At 41.4% G+C, this 21628-nt stretch overlaps 1 protein-coding gene across 3 annotated transcripts in view; it reads right to left on the reverse strand.

Moving 5' to 3' along the window:
- Positions 1 to 3538: 3538 nt before the first annotated feature.
- LOC109318796 (kinesin-like protein KIF20A) overlaps positions 3539 to 21628 on the reverse strand; it is a 24913-nt gene continuing 6823 nt past the window's right edge. The window contains exons 6-18 of one of the 3 annotated variants that reach the window (XM_019548193.1): positions 21091 to 21202; positions 19512 to 19697; positions 19317 to 19428; positions 17873 to 17944; positions 16341 to 16487; positions 15518 to 15683; positions 15113 to 15280; positions 10581 to 10720; positions 9136 to 9301; positions 7495 to 7612; positions 7347 to 7414; positions 5225 to 5344; positions 3539 to 4139 (exon numbers count right to left, since the gene is read on the reverse strand). In XM_019548193.1, coding sequence (XP_019403738.1) covers positions 3864 to 4139; positions 5225 to 5344; positions 7347 to 7414; positions 7495 to 7612; positions 9136 to 9301; positions 10581 to 10720; positions 15113 to 15280; positions 15518 to 15683; positions 16341 to 16487; positions 17873 to 17944; positions 19317 to 19428; positions 19512 to 19697; positions 21091 to 21202 — 1851 coding nt within the window. In that variant the 3' untranslated portion in view covers positions 3539 to 3863. Of the gene's footprint in view, positions 4140 to 5224; positions 5345 to 7346; positions 7415 to 7494; positions 7613 to 9135; positions 9302 to 10580; positions 10721 to 15112; positions 15281 to 15517; positions 15684 to 16340; positions 16488 to 17872; positions 17945 to 19316; positions 19429 to 19511; positions 19698 to 21090; positions 21203 to 21628 lie in introns of those variants that run through there. The other 2 variants (XM_019548202.1, XM_019548207.1) reach the window with 2 other exon arrangements.

Here is a 21628-nt window from a genome sequence, read left to right on the forward strand (position 1 = left end):
TTTTAAAAAAAAGAAAAAGCTAACTATCCATGCGGCTTTAGTGTTTCTGCTGTCTGAATGCATTCATCAGTATAAACATTCATTGCTTTTCTTGATTAAAGTACACTTTTTTCAATTTCTGAATGAAAGAAGCTAATATCTGAAGTTTAATGAATTAGTCTTTCAGCTCCACTGTGTAAATATTGTTTATTGTATGTTGATTTCTTTTTTATTTTAATAAACAAACACTTTAAATTGAAAAGTTGCAAGGATCCAAGAGAAAAACAGCTGTTACCCAGACAGGCACAAAATACAGGGTCTGGTCCTTGTTCGGCGTGTTCATGTGCAAATCAAATTTCAACACAGCTTGCCGGTTATAGCCATCTACTGCTGACAAGCAGTTGAGAACCTAGAGATTTGTTTCACAGTCAAACATTCAGCAAAATGTGTAGTTCAGATGGTTTCATCCCTCAATTACAAACTACAGCTAGTGGTAACTGAAGTGTCCTCTAAATAGCTATCAAAGGGCCACCCTTCCCTCTTGCTATTAAGCAGCTCTCATTTGTTGTGAGAGAAAAGCAAGCCTTGACGTACTTACACACGTAAGCAAAGGGTGACTTATGTTCTAGAAGTTATAAGAAACATTGTAACCATTTATAGTCCTTGCACTGTGTATTGGTTAAAATACAGTAGAACAGGGGAGGGAGAGAGATGTGTGTGCTGTCCCATGTGGTAAGTAGGTAGGGGGGAATGCCTTCAAAGTTTTGCATAGAAGTTTTTGGGAATGGCCCTCTGGTGGGAGGTGAAGGTAGATCCAAAGGGCAATGGAATAGAATGATACAAATAACATTTTTTGCCAAATATTTAAGGTGGAAGTAGTATCAGCCAAGGCCTACTACTCTTTTTGTAAAGATATTTTACTGCTTTGTAGGGAGTGATCTTTACGTAATAATCCCAGTGTCTCCCCTCCCATTCAGGGGGTCAGTATCAAGTACTGTACTGTACTATTGCAACATGATTTGAGAGAGAATTTTTTTTATTTCACACTGAAACTTCTTGAAATGAAATGGAGAGCTTCAAGGTAGTCACCTTTTAATTGCCTTTGAAGTAGTTTCTGGAGCTGGAGATTTCCAGTACAAAACTAAAATGAGGGGTTTCATTTAATTATGTTTAAAACTACAGAATCTGATCCAGTGTCATTTACATGTTTAAATGGTGCACCAGATTGTGCCAATGCAGTGTCAGCTACTCAAGTAGACAAATTCAGCCTTTGCTTTGGCTCCGACAAAGTGATGAGAAGAATAAAGAAAATGAGAGACTGGGACTTTGAAGTGCAGTAACATTAGTCCAAGATTGTTGCAGAGTAAAGCTGCACCATTTACTGTTTCACAATGTTGGTCACATCCTGACCTAGTATGGTTTTCTTTACATCCTCAAGGTTGATTTTTACTAACAGTGCTAGACTCTATATTCCATCCAAGACTGCTAACATTTAAGCTAGTATCCCCAGTCACTCTCTGAAACCAGCTCTCATACTATAAGCATGTACCCCACTTCACCTGAAATCATATTTCTATGCCTTTTAATGTAGTAGGTTTTTTAAAATCCTACAACATTAGCTACCTGCTGTGTAACTGCAGGTAATTGATAAATATGTAGTTAGGGGTAAGGATAATTCTGCCCCTTATATACTGTACATTATGTGGGTAGGATTATTATTAACTGGACAGACTTTTTGGCTGCCTCTAGGTCATCTTTTACTTTGGCTAGTAATAGACATTGCCAAATGAAGATCAGATATGCTGGGTTGTGTTGCATTCCAGCTGATCCACTACGAGGTAGAAGATGCATTGCCTCCTATCCCCTCTTCATTTTGCAGACTAATGTTTTTCCCTGGTCTCAGAGCTTGCCAGGGGTGCACTTCTTGAAAGCAGGGGAAGCTGAGCAGATAATTCCCATGCAAAAATGGGATCTTCAAGCAGTGAGGGTTTCTGGGGCATAAAGAACCAAACCCCAAGAACAACTGCCCACCCAGAACAGCTGGAGAATTCAGGTAGCACCAGACTGCCTGTGCTTGCCCACCATAAACCAAATAGATGTCTGCCATAATAAAGCAGCACAAATTACTACTTTATGTCATAACCAGTGGCACAACAAAGCATATGGACATCTATTTGTACTGCCATAAAAAAATTTTTGATGGTACAAAATGAAAACAAAGTCAGCTTCTATGTCTATCCTTCCTATCTGCTCACTCCCTACCTGTAGACTATTTTTAAAGCAGCAGGTCTATCTTTGACACAACTCCAACTCCTGTAACTGGCTCTAAGCAAATCAGCCAAATTAAACCATGCATAGGGCACTCTCTTCCTACTTCATCCCTACCCCCTATGTCTTGGTCTAATAAAATGTATCTTTCTTTGCAAGCTTTCAAGCATGCGCACCCTTTTTCAGGCTGAGGACAAATCCAAGATGTTAAAAATCCTCTAAGGTGGAATATAAATTTCATTTTGCACAGGGGAACTTTGAGGCTGGAAGTCTGATCCCTTAAGTCTGCAAGAGTCTTTGTAGCGAGTTTCTCCATGATGTGCTGATAAGGTTGTTCTCGTCCATAGCCATGTCAGGAAGGCAAGGAGGCTCAAAAAATGTTTCCTCCTTGTTCAACAGTAAGAAGCTTATATTTCCAAAATCAGCCAAACTACAGCATCCTCCAGGGATGAGAACTGCCTTATCAGCACATCAAGGAGCAACTCTCACAGCCCCAGGGGACACAGACTTCCAGCCTCAAAGTTCCTCTGTGCAAAATGAAGTTTATTTGCTACTTAAGAGAATTTTTAATATCTTGGATTTGTCCTCAGCCTGAAGAAGGGTGCATGTGTCCCAAAGCTTGCAAAGAAAGACTTTTTTTTTTTTGCATTTCTTAGTTGGTCTAATAAAAGGTATCATCTCTGAACCAAGAGTTCTACAGTTTTGCATTTCTTTTAGTGTCAGATCAACGCAGCTAGCAAATACATCCCTGCAGTCTTATTTATGTATTTATTGCTAGTAAGCAATGTTCAGGCTCTTCATCCCAAATTTTAAGCATTTTATGCTTCAGATACAGCTTGATTGTTTGACCTAACTCTGTCATGTTTAAACTTATCTAGAGCATCAGAAAAAGTAAAATAAGGATTGTTATAAACCTGAAATTAAGGGACTTGACAGAATCCAAAGTTTTATTGCAAGAAACAAATATACAAATACAAACACAATTAAAAACAAATTATTGTACAAAAGCAAGGTAACTGCTAGTGTGGCAGAGGCTCTTCAGGGATGTAGTGGCCCTTCGCTAGTCCATCTTTTGAATATACTCACAAGGTTTCAGTTTGCAACGGAGTTAAGTCACACCCAGTGTTGAGGTTAAGCATGGAAAAAGACAAATGCTTTAATTCAAATCAAGCAGTTGGTGAACAGTAAGAAAGCCAGCACCACTATTTATAAAATCTTGAAACAAAACAAGCTGTTTGATTTTGTGAGATATTACTCTTTCTTAAACTGCTCAAAAGGCATTTACAATGACTAAGTAGAAAGAAGAGTGCCACACTAATCTCTTGCAGTGTACATGGACTTCTGTAGTTTTTCCACAACAGAGATATTCCCAAAGTCAAACAAGAATCCCAAGTTGGGGGTTGCCTTTACATATTCTCTTCCATCAACTCTGCTCTTATTTTGTTGATAGGAACAAGAACTTTGGAAGATAAGCTGTTAAAGAACAAACTGCCTTAAAGTAAATTTTCATCCCCACAAGGCTCCTTTTCTAAGACTTCCACTGATACTATCACCAGCTCAGAACTGCAACAATTAGGCCCTGTCAGATGCACACACTAAGAATTCAAGTCTTCATGTTATTCTTTTGTTTTATATGCTAATGCAACTTGTTTCTTTGAAGGAGCTGGACATTCTTCAAGTTTCCCCACAGCTTTACTGATGGGTGTTTTAGAAGTACCTGCTACTGTCGACTTTAGGTTAGCAAACAAACCTCTCTTTGGCTTATGGCGCTTAAGATCCTCTGACCATAACTGCTTTTTGGTCTCATCAAGTTCTTCTTGCAGAGAAGACACTGTAGTTTCAAGCTCAAGGACTCGTTTAGCCCAGTTCTGAAGGCCTCTCATTTCTTGATCCTATAAAATTAAAGACACGTCATTGGTTATACGAGTACTAACGAGCTGTATTATCATCATCATCTTCATTTCCTAGACTATGGAGAATTATTTTCACCAAATTAGATTTAGTGTGATCTACTGAATAGGCAGCTAAAAATTAAAGGCAAATTCATAAAAGCCAAAAGTGTATTTTTGAAGTTTTAGGAGTGAAGCTGAAATGTGTTAAAAGTGTTTTATAATGAATCCTTACAGTAATCACATCACAGTTAGAAAGGAAAGCACCTTAAATACCATGGCTGGCATACTACCAAGCTTCAACTTCCAATTATCAATATATGCCCTGAACCTAAAATAGGATTCAAAATACTATGAAAAAAGATCCCAATGTTTATTTGCATCACCAAACACACTGATCATGTTTTAATTCTAAACTCAAAGTTGGAATTCTCTATGGTAACTAGTTACAGCAGACCTCTATTTAAGTTTAGACACACTGAATCTCCAACTGATGGCATCTGAAGCTAGACTACAGCTCTAATTGTTCATTTCACCCATAAACCATACTTACACAATTTAGTCCTTTCTCCAGAACAGACGCCATAGCTTAAGCCAAATATTCTTATGCTTTGTTTACCAAAATGTGTTCATACTGGCAGCTTGCTTAACCTCAGACATTACTAATTTTGTGGTCTGCTAGGCATTTTTCAGAGCTCTTTCTGAATACATCTTTTATTGGCATTTGACAATTGGTAATTTCTAATGAGATCTTACACATCCAGCAATACTCAAAACTAAGATCTATTTCAGGTGTAGCAAGATTTAAGAGTCATTTTCCATATTCAGCTCCCTCCCAAATGCTAGTCAAAACATGGTCATACAGATTACCCATATGAAAAACAGAAAGCAATGCAAGAGGTTTCAGTAGGCTACAGACTGACCATACACAACTAGAAAGATCTTCAGCCAGCAGTCCACTTAAGGACAAACTTTATACTAAAAGCATCAAAAAGCATGCTTCATTTGCAAGAAGCTTGTTCAGAAATTATGTAAGGCTTTTAATGATTACAAGTCAATTTAAAAGGTTGTGTTAGTATTTGACAAACCTTGAGCATCAACATGTGTTTCAGTGTACTGTTCTCTTCACTTGTTTTACTGCAGGCTTCATTAACTTCTTGCACAGTTTCATTTAATTTCTGGATTTTAAACTTCAAAGATTTTATAAGCTGTAAAACATTAATGGTTAAAGATGTCTGAAAGATAATGAGCTTCATGTGTAGTATGAACACACTCAGAAAATGCTCTTGTACAGACAGTTCAAGCATTTGCAAAATATTAGCAATGCACAGAAACAAGGCCAAAAAGAGTGAAGTAGTTACATACCGAATGGAATCTTACAACTGCACTTTTATCATCTTTGAAATACAACCCAATATTTGTTGGGTCAAATTCACTGCTGGAGAAAGCAAGTGCAATTTCACTGAACCCAATAAAGTTGCATCCAGCCATACAGATAGAAAGACCAGTAAAAACTAAAACTGCTGCTACAATTACAAGGCACTTTAGGCTAGGGACAGACATTCAAAAAGCCCGAGCCTAAACTGGTTCAAACTTTGCAGGTTAGTCTAACCTGGCTAGGCTAAACTAGTTTGTAACCAAACAGACATCCCCTCTGGACTGAAAAAATGCAGGTACATAGCTGCAGTGGCACAGGCTACAAGCCAGGGGGTAATAGAGCAGCCTTCCCTTTCCTTTCCACAATACTGAGCTGGGAGGAAGTGGGGGGGTGTGGCCAGGCCCCAACAGGACGCTCTGATTAGGAGGGGTTCTCCCCACCCCACCAGCCCAGCAGGGAATGGATAACAGGGTGTCTACCACCCCATTAAGAAAACTATAGAGGGACATGACTAGCTACCTGTTGATTCTGCCTTTATCCCGGCTGCCACAGCACAAACCATAGCCAGCACACGGTCTGCTAGCTAATGCTGTCTGTCTGTGTAAAGCAGAGGGGATGGGAGGGAATTCCTGCTGTGGTGGGGAGAAGCAGAAGCCAGGCAGATGCTTGCAGTCTCTGCTGGAGCTGCAGCCAGGGAGCAGAAAGGAGGGGCCAGCCCTGCTATGGAACAGAGAGCCCCGCCCAGCCCAGAGAACATGCTGGGGAGTCTGATTTAACTTAAACCAGCAAGGGATCTGGGACAGACATTGCAAAAAAACAGTTTGACCCAAATCAGTTCAATCTGATACTACATTCAACCAGGTTTCTCTCAAACCAGTTTCCACCATTTTCAGACTGGTAAATATGCACTGAACAGCCGTTCTATTACAGGTTTAAAACAGTTTATGTGTAATGTCTGTCCCTAGCCTTAAACTACTCAAGGACATTTAAAGCATAAAAAAAACCCATATCAATCCCTCCCCCCCCCCCCAAGTCCCTCTCTGCAAAAAACAATTGCACAGAGCTTAAATTTCTTGACTACCTTTTTCTTTATCTTATCAGAACAATTGTTTCTTATTCATTTAGTTGGGAAGTATTTGGGCTGGAGCACAGCAGTGATAGGGGGCCAACCAAGCCCCTAATTTAGTTTTTGGATCATTAGCTATGTTCCAATCCTCAATTATAATACTTTCATAGATTTAAAAAAAATATTATATCCATATCTTAAATGGGAAAGTTGGGATGGTAGAGGAAGAATTAGGGAGCTGGGTTAATGCTACTAGACACTACTTGCTTATCAGGTATAGCTATACTGTAATTTGCTTAACACCCAACATAAAACTGTTTTTCCTGTAGGCAAGTTACTCATTTATGAAGGAAGTGCTCTGGAACCCAGTCTCTATTATCATCCTCTTTGTGCCTTATCTATGTCTGTTTGCCAGCTACAGACAATACTACTATTTTGTTTTAATCTGAGGCTACAGCAACATGTTTTGTGAGTTTCATCTAGTACCATGCCTCAATTATTTCCAAATCCCACTGTCTCTACAGATGAGACAACTAGATGCAAAAATGAAAGAGGCTAACACCTGCTTGATGTATCAAAATAATGCCTCGGTATACTAGGTACAAAGATTTTTCTCTTGATCTTGCCTCATTTGATGGGATCATGACCACTTAAAGGTGTGCCTCTCAGAACAAAACTCTTGATCACTGCAACTAATCATCCAAGTCCTCTTATCCTTAGACTTGGATGATTAGAGAGATAGATAAATAGATAGATAGATAGATACCTCATCTTGCTCTTCACACTTTCTCTGCAATTGTTCTTTGGTTCTCTGCATCTCCTTGTATTTAAGATCTGGCAAAAAAGATATCTGGTTTGTATTTTATCCCAAGGGTACACTGAAGTTGGCACAAACACTCACAGTAAATAGTTACCTGGTTTAATTTCACCTTCTGTAGCATGTACAATGGAACTTGGACTTTCCAGAGCCAACAATCCATCAGACTCCTCACCAAGTTGTAGCTTCAACTGTAATATTTTCCTATCTCTATCCTAGACAAAGAAACACACTCAATAGACTGATGTAAAGGCTTGCCACTGACACAAAGTTGTCTATTCAACTAAATTTCTTTTCTATTCTTTGATCATACCAAAGTATGATACACTTACTTTTTAAAATCCAGGAGAGCCTGGAGGGGAAAAGAGAGGCCTACAAGCTGTGGAGGCAGGGGGCAGCCACCAAGGAAGAGTATACCTGCTTGGCTCAAACTTGCAGGAAAGCAGTGAGGACAGCCAAAGCAGAAATGGAGCTTAGGCTGGCAGCTAAGGATAACAAAAAGTCATTCTTTAAATACATAGGAAGCAAAAAGAAAAGAAAGCACAGGGTAACATAGGACCCCTTCAAGATGGATTAGGGTAACTAGTAAACAGATAGGATGGCCAAAACAGAGCTGATTTCTTTGCATGTGTGTTCCTGGACACGGATGCAGGTATGCATCCAAAAATGGGACTTTAGGTAAGCGTGAGATAGATCCTAACCCACCTACTGTTAGTGCTGACCTAGTAAAGGGGCACTTGGAGGGGTCGGATGTATTTAAGTCAACAGGCCCTGATTATCTTCATCCTAGGGTACATAAGGAATTATCTGGAACCACTAGCATGACTGTTTGAGCGCCTGTGGTATTCAAGGACAGGTTCCAGAGGACTGGAAAAGGGCCAACGTGGTCCCTATTTTCAAGAAGAGGAGGAAGGACAAACCAGATAACTATAGGCTGGTTAGCTTCACCTCAATCCTTAGCAGGACCTTTGAGAAAATTGTTAAGGATCACATTTGTGGGGGACCAGCAGGTAAAATGACACTGAGGGACAACCAGCATGGGTTCACAGCAGGTAGATCCTGCCTGACTAACCTAGTTTCTTTTTACAACTGGGTAACAAAATGCTTGGATGAAGGAAGAGAGGCAGATGTTATTTACTTAGATTTTAAAAAGGCCTTTGACACAGTGTCACACCCAATTCACCACAGCATGCTCTTGATCAGAGGAATGGTGATCATCTTCCTGATCACCCATTTCTTTGGTAGTGTAGGCTGAGGAAAGTGAGGGAACTGTCTGAGCAAGGTTATAGAAGTGTGTCAAAGACACAGCTAACAAGCACACTGGTTATGTAGTAGCATGACTCTTCCCTCTATTTGTAATAAAGTCCACATCAAGAAGAGCAGGAAGTCTGGTGGAGTCTATCAGTTGTTCTTCCACACACAGCAACTGTTTGGTGCTAGTTAGCTACATAATCAAAGTACATGTTTGGCAAACAAACAGCAGTAACTTTGATATCCTACTGTACTAGCACAATATGCTCGGTGGACATTGGAGCATTCACGCTATACTTAAGTGAACTGTCCTGTCCCTACTTAATTTGAATTGGCTAGTTTACAAAGTCACAGCTGAAGAAAGAATTCTGTTTTGAGGCAAGTTCCCCCCCACCCTTTTTCTTAATTTAAAGGGAAGTGATGCATGCTCTTTGTAGTCTCTCTTTAAAACACCAGGCTGTTAAAAGAATACCAAATGAAATCATACCTCAACTTTCTCTTGTTCAGCTATGAATTCTTCTATGGGAACATAGTGATCTTCTATTTGTTCCATTGCACACATATATGCATGTTTCTTTATAGCTTCTTTATACATTTCAAATTTACTTTCCAGTTTATCTTCATAACTTTCTTTCACATCTTCCAGGCGTTTACTGGGGGATATGTTAAAGTTAACTTGCATGCTAGAACACTCAATAGTCTTATGAAAGTTTAAAGGGCTTTAACTTTGCATAATTACAAATATAATCTGTAGAAGCTAAAAAGAATTTCTTCTCATGATTTTCAGTTACTTCAAGTGAAAAGTTACAAGAATAGAAGCATATAGTGCTCTAACATTTATTTTTAAGTCTATAGTAAATTCACTCTATTTGTATTAGTGGTAGTTTAAGATGGTTAGTTAGTTCAAGTTACAATATAGCAATGAAAAGAACCCAGAATTGGGTTTTTTGATAGTAAAGTTAGCAAGTCCCCCAGTCCCAAGTTTCTTGCAGTGGTATTACAAACTGCATGCAGGCAGGCATGTCATTTAATACACACCCTCCAGGGAGCTTTTGTGGGCATGTTATTCTAGGATCCCCCTCTTCCTCCTCCCCCATATACACATGTCTCTGGTTTGGCCAGTTCAGGAGAGCTATAAACTTAGGGAAAAAGAAAATTATCACTGCTTTGGACTTGGCTAGCTTCAGTGTAAGAAAGTAGTAAAGCAAGTCATAGTACTAGATATGGCAAATTCAGATACAAAGTTGTGTTTTGGGGTTTTTATGTCTCTCCTTCCCTCTCCCCTCACCCAATATTCTGTGAAAAAAGGCAAAAGCAGCTGAATTGATTTAGATAAGTCTGATTGCAATATAATAGTGTAGATCTAGACTTGGGAGACTTGCCTAAGGTGACGTAGAAAGCTTGTGGTAAAGCAGGGAACTGGAACCAAGTTTGCCTCCTAAACACTTGACAGCCAGCCTCAAGCCACTTCAAGCTTTTTAGGAGAAGGTAAAGAGAATCTGGTTGGGTTATGTTTTCAGTTCAAGTCCATTCTTAAGTGTTACAAATCAATATAATTGCAGCTACACTAAGAGGCTTTTGGTGGTTTACCTGCAACACCCCCATTAACATAGCTACATTTTAAAAACTGTAGTTTAGGCCACATCTTTGGAAAGCTGTTATAGAGATTTTGTGTTGTTTGTTTGTTTTTTAAGTAAGAAGTAAAACAGAACTGTTACTGCCTGTTGATGACAAACACTGAAATAAATTCAATGCATTTAAATGAGTGCAGGAGACAATCTTAAGAAGCAAACTTTTGTCTAGCCCTTTTTCCTCTTTGCAACAGAAGATCTTTATGTTGGCCAGCCTCTGCCAGCTTCTTTAAAGAGCCACATGCATGATATTGTATTACTCTTTTATATCAAACAGACAGTTTTGTCATCTTAAAATTACCTCCAGGTTTCCTCAGTTTCCAACAATTGCTGGAACATTGCTTCTGCCATCTCTTTACGTATCTGCACCTCAAGAAGTAGTTTACTCTGTTTTTCCATCACTAGTCTTTCCTTTAGGTTCTCTGCAGTTTTCAAAAGATCCTGCATTAAAACGGAAAACAAGAAGAAATATATCAACTAAAACAGAAAACCAACAGTTCAAGTCAAAAGCTAACCTAAAAAAAAGTACTAGAATGCAAATCAAATAGGCTAGAGAAAGACATTCAAAAAGCCTGAGCATGAATTGATTCAATGTCTGCAGGTTAGTTTAACCTGCAAAGCTTGAACCAATTTGGAGGTGGACAGGCATTTCCTTTTCATTCCAGAAATGCAGGTGGCTGGAGGGGAGGGACAGGCTGCAACTAGATCTAGACAGGTTACAGGGGTGGACAGATAAGAACAGGATGGGATTCAATACTGACAAGTGCAATGTACTGCACCTGGGGAGGAAGAACCAGCACCATACCTACAGGCTGGGGAACTCCCTTCTAGTCAGTGCAGAGGCAAAGTACCTTGGTGTCATTATTGATTCCAAAATGAACATGGGCCGCCAATGTGGGGACGTGGTCAAGAAGGCCAACCACACCTTGTCATGCATCCACAGATGCATCATGAGCAGGTCCAAGGAGGTGATCTTCCCCCTCTATACGACATTGGTCAGGCTGGAGTTGGACTACTGCGTACAGTTCTGGGTCCAGAGGAGGGCCACTCGCATGATCAGGGGGCAGCAGGGCAGGCCCTACGAGGAGAGGTTAGGTTTCCGACCTGAACCTGTTCAGCCTCCACAAGAGACAGCTGAGAGGGGATCTGGTGGCCATCTCCAAACTGGCCGGGGGGACCAGCAGGCAATAGGAGAGTCCCTGTTCCCCCCCTCCCCAAGCACTACCGGGAGTAAGTAGGAATAACAGCCATATGTTGACCGAGAGTAGATTCAGGCTAGATATCAGGAGGCGCTGCTTTACAGTCAGGGCGGCTAGGATCTGGAACCAACTTCCAAGAGAAGTGGTGCTCGCTCCTACCTTGAGGGTCTTCAAAAGAAGGCTGGATAATCACCTTGCCAGGGTCGTTTGACCCCAGCATTCTTTCCCATGGCAGGGGATCGGACTTGATGATCTGGTCAGGTCCCTTCAGACCCTACCTACTATGAAACCATTTTTAAGTGCAGGGATACTGATGCACAAGATGCTCCAAGAGCTGTCCTAATTAACATGCCCCCTCTCCCCCAGCACATGTATAAATGCCTATTGTGACAAACCACTGCTGATATCCAGAGACATCCAAAGCTGAGATCTCTCCCTATTGAGTACCTGCAGGGAACAGACTTGATTTTGCCCTTAGGGTAATTCCTCTCCCCTGCAAATCTCAGGTTTCTTTGTTATCTGACCAGACCTTGCAGTTCCATAAAGGAAGCCTACCATCTTATGAGATTTGCAAACCAAGGGTGTATATTACCTGTAACTAACTGTCAATTGCTCCAGAAGTCACACAGACAATCAACAAGTTACATAAAACAGTACAGGCAGTCCCTTGACTTGTCCGAGTTACAACAAATGGTACTTATGACATTTGTAAACTGACACCATTTCAAGGATCCCACGCTGGTTTCACCTTTACAATGGTCGACACAACTGCATCCAATGGCTGATACTGCTGGTAAGTTTGTTGTAGTGGTGGGGAGGGAAGGGGCATGGTGTGGGGAGCAGATCAATGCTCCCACATCAAGGGAGGGATTGGGGCTGGGGCAAGCGCTGCCCAGGGAGAAGGCAGAGAGGCTCACACTGCTGTGCACTGCTGGTCTGGGAGCTAATTGTGTGGCAGCTTCTCTGGCAGCTGTTGCTGCTGCTCCTGCCGCCAGTCCGAGAGGGCATGAGTGTATGCCTCAGGACCTGTGTGGGGTAGGCAGGGCCAAGGCTGTGCTGAGCTGTGCTCCCGGCAGACAGCAGGTGCTGGGCGTGCAGCCTGTCTCTCCCACTGCTTGCCCAGCTGATGCAGGGCCAGTATGCAACTGAGCCATTGTGCTGCCTCTGGACGAGTGGCATGCAGTGGCAGGAGCTGGCCTGGCCTCGCCGATGGGAGGGCCTGCAGTGCATTTTCAGGTGGCGCATGCCCTACTGCCACCTCACCCAGCTGCGGCAGAGCTGCTGCTTCTCTGGGAGGTGCAGGGAGGCCACGCTGGCTCTCACCACCATGCATAACGTGCCCAGAGGCAGTGCAGCAGCTCAGCCTCATGTTAGTCCTGCATCAGCTGGGCAAGTGGCTGGGGGGGGCATAGTCCCCACTCCCAGCACATTTTGCCCGGAGCGCTGCCTGGTGCAGCTCCAACCCTGCCTGCATATTCTGTACAGATCTTGGGGCACAAGCCCCTGCCCAGCCCCCCGCCCGGGATCAGTGGCAGGAATCTGGTGCTCTCACCACTGCAAGCCACCACACGAGCAGCTCCTGGACCAGCGGTGCACAGCAGCACAACCTGCCCCACCCCCTCCCTGGGCAGCACTTGCCCCAGCCCAGGTCTCTTCCCCCACCACAACAGACTTACCAGCTGGATGCAACTGTCGACCATGGTTAAGGAACAAATTCCCCATTTATAACATTGTTCCTATGGGAAAATTTGTTCTGAGTTACAACATTTTGACTTAAGATGCAGTTTTCAGGAACCAATTGTATTGTAAGGCTGAGGACCGTCTGTAATAAGATTTATTAAACAGAAAGATAGCCTATACAATGAAACAGGAACCATTAGATATGGAAGATAGGATGCAAAAGAAAAACAAATTCTTCCCCAGTTTCCTTCATCTAGAAACAGGTCGAGGTAATATCTACATCTCAGTTTCCTTCCAAACGCTTTTCTCAACCAACTACCTAGCTCACCGTCATCAGTTCTACCCAGCTTTCCCTACCCGAGGGACCAGATGAACTCCCCAAGACCATGTGGCGATAGAGAGCCTCTCCTCTTCAGAGAGATCTCTTACAGTACTTTATTTTATTCAATCCTCAGCACATGTATTATATATCTAACAAGTAAGGTGGTCCTCCCAACTCAAAATTATATTTAAGGACATGAAAATTATTCTAATCGTAATTAGATTTTACTTTACTATTATGTATTCAAGAAAGGAAACTCATCCTCTCAGCAAAAGTTTAAATTCTGAAATGTACTTTAGTCACCATCTGTGAAAAGCACAGGCGGATTAATGCACAGGCTAGCTGGGCCCAGGCCCAGGGGACCGCGCCTCAGTACGGATGAAACCAGTGGCTGGTCTGGGCCAGGCATGTATGACATGGCAGGCCATGGCTGCCAGGCACCACTGCAGCCAGACTGAGATGTGGAGTGAGGGGCTGCCCCCGTGCCTGGCAGGCAGCAGCTCTGCACCCCCAGTGCAGACCTGTGGGTGGGGGCAGCAACAGCTCCTGCCGTGGATCTGGGAGGGAGTGCATCCCGCTTCAGCCACTGCTCCTGCTGCGCTGGCCAGGAATGGAGCCTGTGGCTGCGGGGCAAGGTATGCCAGGCCCACAGCTCCAATGAATCTTAGTCTGTCCCTGTGAAAACAGCCATTTTCCTTTTGAAAGGTAACCAAACAGTTTCAGGCTAACACCTCTGTTCCAGGCAGTAGCATAACTAGAACAGAGTGACCAAGACAGCCACCTTGGATGCCAACTTGATGTGGGGACAGGATGAGTGAAAGACATCAGCTGCCTCTGCAGAAATCATACCAGTAGCATGGTGACAACTGAAAGTCATCCCTGCCCCTATGTGTCCCACTACTCCAGACACTGACTGCTTTGTTACACTTCTGGCTCCAGGTAAGAGTTTCACCACCTACCTACCCAGGCAGATCAATATGCATACTCATATGCATATGGATGTATACTCTAGAAGTTCATTTAATCTTGCATGCATTGAATAGCTGCTGTCTGGTGGGAGACTTTACTGAGAGCCAAGGTAGCAATCAACTTACTACCTATTTTAAGTCACAATGGGAAGTGACATTCATACCAAATACTGTAGTTCATACAAATATAAAAAAAATGATCAAAACAGATTTATTACTGTTCAACTAAGATAGAGAAATATTGTATAATATACAACATACCCCAAAATCCGGTATTTGGGTGCATCCGAGACACTGGTATTGAAAAATAATTGCTGCTGTGGCTTAAGAGACTTATTGCTTTTCCTACTACATTAAGATCCAAGGGCTGAATATGTACTCATTATAAAACCACTCATGAGCTTTTTTAAAGGTTTCTCATGTTCTTGCATTAAAAAAAATGAAGACAAACAAAACACCCACAGCTTTCCTATTTAACCATTTTAAGAGTAGGATGGCCCATCCTATAATCCCTGACAAACTGAAAAGGAACCAAGGATCTCATTTTATGCAGCATATGTCACTATGTGATTTAAAAATGGTTTAAAAATACTGGACTAAAATTAACATTAGTATCTGAGGCAGACATTATGCTACATATATGACTGGTTCGATTTGTTACTACCTCATGGCTCATTATCGTGATGTCCACTTCCTCTTCCACAGAGGTCTCCATATCAGAAAGTTCTTGGGCAGATATATTGGCATCAGAATGCATTAAAGGTTTCCCATCCTTTCCGACTAGTTTTGGGACAAAACTTTCAAAGTTGTTAGGTATGACTGTCTGAATAACCTGAAAAATAAACCATACAGTTAGAGGCACTGCATTTTCACTGTTGTTAGTTTTGCATATATGGAAGAGCCATTTCTTCTTAAATGTCGATGGAGAAGAACAGGGCTGCCCAACTTCACTGCAATCAGGAGCTGCCTACAGTGCAGGCCAGAGCTGTAGAACCAGGTGGCACATGACACCCAGGATTCACCACTCCCTTCCTGACCCCAAAGTACCACAGGAGCAAGAGATACGTACCTGTTTGGCTACGGCAGAAAATTTCATTACATGTAGTGTTTCATCGTAAGTGGAAGCACATGGATTAATGTTGACAATCATACAAGCTTTGCCTTTACCACAGAAGAAGGGTTGGAACAGACGGGTCAGTTTACTCTCTCTGAATGGTACATAGCTTGGTTTCATTCTTAAAAAGGAGCAAATAGTAAAGACAAATTCCACAAAAGGGAACCATTAATGAAATGTAAGATCACTTTAACAACTCAATAATTAATTTCTAGATGCACTCAAAAGGAAGCGTTTATCCAGTCCCCCATGCCACAAAGACTGGTGCTTTCCTAGGCACTATCCAAGTGGTTCAATACAAAAAGATAAAAGTAAACAAGTAAAAAAAATATGTATGTGTATAATATCTTAATTCATAGATCCTTACACCAATTCCTGCCCTCACAAGAAGGATACACCTCAACAAATCCCAACTACCAATGACATTTTTATGAACTCTTTGGTAAATGCACCCTCAGAATAAGGAAGTGGGGAATGAATGGGGAGATATCTGTACTTTAGAGGTACTGATTGTTTTCACACAGTTGCTGGTTTTTCCCTCAGGAGCATACTCTCTCTTCTGACCCACCTGCAATAGTTTTCCACCAAAGACATAATTAAGATATAAAAGGAAATGTAGTAGCATTTGGGACAAAACAAATTAAATCGAGTTTACACATTACAAAGCCCAGCCTGCAAGTTTGCAGAGAGTTTTCTCCAAAGCTGTAGAGAACACAGGAAGTTCTAGATTCTCTCAGAGATTAAAGTTCTTGCATAAGATCTTGTATGCATCACTTACTTAGGATTCTGATTCTGCTTTAGTGCTGCAATACACTTTCCGAGAATCAGAAGAGAATTATTAATATTTCCTGCTTCTTTTAGTCTGTCTCCAAAAGACTGCGCTTTATTGCACCGTTCTGATCCAGCCAAATCACAGAGAGACAATCTGCACGAAAGACTTCATCAGCAACAGACATTGTTCTTACCCTTATTTAAGTCAGTGGGGTTTAGTACATTCAAAGAACAGCTTCTCTAATACCTCTTTAGCAGCATTCAAGAACACAAATCTTATGAGCGCCACCACTTCTGACAAGCCAGACGTTAGAAGCACTTCTTAATTGAGCTATTTGCTATGAAAGATATACAGATAGTGCTCCTTAAATTTTAGAGGTGGGAGGAATACAAGCATTTTTTTAAAATCAGTAATGCACTGCAGATTGAAAACTACCTAAACCCACAAGATACCAGTTCCAAACATCTGAACAGAGGACAGAAGTCCTCCACAAGGACACTTAACTAAACATCACATTAAAAGAATTATTGCACTTGCATGCTATAACAATTTGAGTTGGGCTGCAGATTTGGTTCACATGGTTCCACTAAAGTGACCAGAAAAATATTTAACCTGGGACATTCCTAGTTTAACACCCCAACCAATTTAGAGAATGCTTAGATTGCAAGAGTCAGTCACCTAAAATTAAAATCTAGGCCAGACCCTATTCCACTTAGTAGGCACCAAAGCACAATCCTATCCTATTCTGTTCAAGTCCCCCCAAAATAACTAAACATGAAAGGTGAATGGATCTTTTTCCTGCTTGCTGATTTTTAAGATTTTGTCTTCAGGCTGAGAGGATGTCATGTGACAAACAGCTAGCATGCATTTGTTTCACATAGCATGGATCTGAGCAGGATGGAACAGGATCTTTATTTGGGGATGGATCCAGGGGATGCAGTTTCCCCTGCTGCCAAATTTGACAGCAGGCAATAAAGTGAGATTAAAGCAATAAGTGCAGAAACTTCTGCAGTATTGGGAGAATTCTAATTCTTCACTTCTTAAACTGCGGAACAGCTTGAAGCGTGTTAAGGCTTACTACAGTAGTAGTAGCAGCACCACCACCACTTATCCCATGGGGAAGCCTGCTTAGGCCACACAGGTGTTGGGTCAGAAGTAAACTAGAGCTCTACCCAGAGATAAGGAACATATGCTTGTTGCTTTTGCTTTGGCGAAGAGATTAGATTGTGCACTTTATTTCATTGTTTTACTAGATTTTATCCTGAGAAGAGAAAGGAAATGACAATTTTAAAACAGATTTTACCCAGCCAAACTAAAATGAAACACAATGGGACAAAAAAACCCTTCTGTTCCTCATGTTTTCTCCCTACCATATTTTCTAGCCTGCTGTGCAACAGTGGGATTTTAAAAATTATCAGGTATCAAAAAGAATCTTTCATAATGGTAAGTGTTAACTATTTAACCATACGTAACATTAGCACTAACACTGCGCAACACTTGGAATATTTAGTTTAATATAGATCCAGGAAGATACTTACTCTGAAATTCCAAGAACACGAGGCTCATCCTCATCAGTTAGTCTTAGTAGTCGGATAGAAAATATACTATGACTAGAAGGAGGGGGGGAGGGGAAAAAAAAAAGCCTCTCATTAGCAATAATTTGCCTTCTAATTAGAGCTCTTAAGATCTAGCAAATAATTTGCTTTTATAGATTGAGTGGTTATTTGTGCATTGCAAAAAAACTTCAAGACAAAGTGAAAGTTATACACCTACATTAATTTGAACAGCTAAGTGTCATATTGTATGATCCATGTATATACCTTTTTTAAAAAACAAGTGAAAAAACTTACTTGAACACTAGGAATTAAATTGAATTAGCTGTTTCAGGAGGGAAAAATGTAAGCTGATGGTCCCAAGTAGTTATCTATAGTGCTGGTGACTCTGCGCTGCCGCCTTTGCATTCGGCCACTCGTAACCCCCCCAACACCAACTCTGACACCGGCTTTTTCACACCCAGGCCCCATACATGCAGAGACTATCCTAGCAGGGTAAGACTTGTTTAATAAAGTCCATGACTTGCTATCAAAGTTAACTGGAAATAGTGCATTCCCTAGGGCAGTGACTCTCAACCAGAGTGCTGTGGAGTGGAACAAGATTCTTCGCAGATGCCAAAAAGGCGTGGAGATAAGCAGGTAAGCACAGGTTCAGAGTCAACCTTGCCTGGCCACTCCCCTACCCCTACTGCAAGGAGGCAAGAGACATAAAAAATTAGTGTTTGAAATGGGGTGCTGCTCAATTTACAAGTTGTGGAGGTGTGTCTTTAGTCTACAGAAAGCCACTGTTTTAGGGCATCGGCATGAGTTCCAGGTAGGAAAATCTGCTAAAGCAGCTGAGACTGCACAGTCTTCTATTGAAGGAAAACTGGACAGTGTCTACTTGATTAAAGCACCATAATAACTATTAGGAGGTAGCTGAGGGTAAAAAGAGGATCTCGCCAAAAAAAAAAGTATAAACTTTTGAACAGAAGAAGCTTTAGAAACTCCAAACTGGACAATTACTTATTTCAAATATTATGTTTCTGGGACTATTCACATTAAAACAAAGACATTCCACATTCAACTTAATTTATCTTTGCCAAGAACTGCTACCTTTTCACCACTTTAAATCAAAGCAAGTACATAGATAGGTGACTGAACTGACAACTGACTGAACTGTTTTAAAACTGGTCAACAAGAGATGCCAATGTAACTTCCGCAACAAGTTTAAAAGTTCAAGTAAACCTGAATTCCAGTTATTGGCACACTGCTTTGCTAGAACTTTTTTCAGGTCTGCCCCAAAAGGGAAGTTAGGGACAGGACACTGACAGTAAGATTTAGTCTGCTTAACAATTGTTCATTTTAGAGATGTTTTTGTAGTGTTACAATTTTTCTTTTTAACTGAACAAACAACAAAAAGGTGATTCTACAGTTAGAGGTAGCAAACCTTCTGCTTGAATACTGGTTCATTCTAGTAAAAGCCAAGCTTCGGTTCTTGTTTCCTATTTTCAGTATTTTACAGGCCTCTTCAGTGTTTTTAATGTTGATCCACTTTAAATCTGCAGGGAGAATTTCTTTTTTAAACAAATATATCACTTCAGTAAACAGGTAGGATCACTTAGTATCATGAAAGTCTACCTACCTTTTATATAACAGTTTCCTCCTTGATCCTCACAGATTCTTAGAATTCTGCGTTTTTGATTTTTTGATGTAGATAATGTGTCCAATAGATCATATACATATTCATTATAAATTTCACAGAAGGAAACCCAAACAGATGACTGTGTTTTGTGATTCAAGTCTGTTCCAGTACTTAGAGATTTCTCCTCTGTCAACCATAAGACAAAATATGACAGCAATTACCCAAGCACTTTTTTGAGAAATCATAAATTGTTCAACAGTCTCTGTAAGCAAAATGGTATAACGTGCCCATTTTAGACAGTTTTGTGCACTTTTGTACACTACCAAAAAAAAAAAAATCACAAAGATCCAAGTGTATTAAGTTTGGCCCACAAATTCCATGGCCACCTTCAACCTGAACTCAGGTGAGAATATACCAGTGCCCTAAAGCAGGGGCTGGCAACTTTTTACAAGCCTTGGCCCAGAACTCAGCTCTGGTCCAACACAGGGCAGGTGACTTTGGCAGCACATCAGCAACAGGAGGGCTTTCTCTGCCCTGCACTGGGACCAAGCAGCTGGGAGCTGCTTCTCCTAGCCCCCTGCTCCTCAACCGCAGTACAGGCTTCACAGAGGAAGCATGGACACAGATTCCAGCCAGTGGGGAGCTGCACTGGGATCAGATACTTGCAAACTGTCTGTGCAACTGCCACTTTTCCCCACTCACCCCTCCTATGCATGACACAGGGACAACTGGAAGCTGCTCAACCCCAACACAGCTTCCCAATGGCGGGAAGCTGCACCCATGCCATAGTTTGGGATGGAAAGGCAGGGGACGTCATGGCAGCACAAATGCAATTTGCAGTTCCAGTCTCCAGCAGAGCTCCCCAAAGGCTGGGAGCTGCACCTATGCCCCAGCTGTGGAACAGGGAATTGGGGGAAGAGGCATGGGTACAGGAACAGCTCCCAGCTACCTGGCCCCAGCAAATATGCAGGCAAAGGCCCACGTTACTGATGCACTGCTGTAAAAGCCCAGCCCATGTTGCAGTGGAACCAGGACAGGGAGATGTGGCAGCTGGAAGCAAACAAGCAAAGCCCTCCAAGTCTGCAGACCAAGTCCAGTGGCACAGCAGGATTGATCTGGCTTGAGAGCTGTATGTTGCCTACCCCTGCCCTAGAGCAGTGGCTCTTAACTTTTTTAAACTCAAACCAACCCTTCATTACTTTTGAAAATTGAGTGGCACCCTGTTTAAAACAAACAAACAAACACCCTTCCCCACAAAGACCACAAACTTAAGTGAGGAAAAGAATCATTTCCCTTCCTGCTAAAAAGTTCTTCTTGCAGAGGGACGGGGACAGGACCTCACTGTAACCTTGCAAAACTAAGCCATTACAAAAGTGTGGCAAAATTACTAAAGAGCATTTCTATATTCTTAATCCGCTCCAGCATTTTACAGTTTGAAGTGAGTTGAGACACAGATTTTTGGTTTTACACTATCGGCAATTTTTTAGAGTACTTAAAGCAAATTAAGCTTTCTGCTTTCATTCCTAAATAATTTCAGTAGTCACCTTCATCGCTACCATGTGAATTCAAAGCATTTTACCTCGTGGGTCCGAAAGTAGACCTGGTGAAGTACAGTTGCTAGTTGAGGTGAAGTCATAAATGCTTGATGAAGCACCCAGAGTTGTAGGAGAATTCAGAATATTTTCTGTCTCCTTAAGAAAATAAAAAATCCATCACATTCAAGTTGGTGACATACCGTTAAAGTGATCACACTGTTTTGACATGATCACATTTTGTTTGTTTATGCCTCTAGAACAGTATGTCCCCAGTAATCAGAATGACATGTTTTTACTAACTAACTTGTTAACTATTGGCCTTGTTTACTCAACTGCTGTCTTTTCAAGCTTTATTTAATACAGGCCTGCATGATTACTCTTAAGTTTGACACAGTTAAAAAATTACTGTATCACTTACCCAAACAGAGTAAAATAGGATTTGGCCCTGGATGTGCTAGGAACTTTTAAGTACCCCAATAGCTTATGTCCTTCTGAACATTTTCTTTTCATAAGCTTCTATTAACAAGTCTATTGGCCATACTGGAACAAGCATTGATTTTTTATTTTTTAATTTTTTTTTTT

Source organism: Crocodylus porosus, unplaced genomic scaffold (genome assembly GCF_001723895.1).
Source record: "Crocodylus porosus isolate Cpor-Errol unplaced genomic scaffold, CroPor_comp1, whole genome shotgun sequence".
NCBI lineage: Eukaryota > Metazoa > Chordata > Crocodylia > Crocodylidae > Crocodylus > Crocodylus porosus.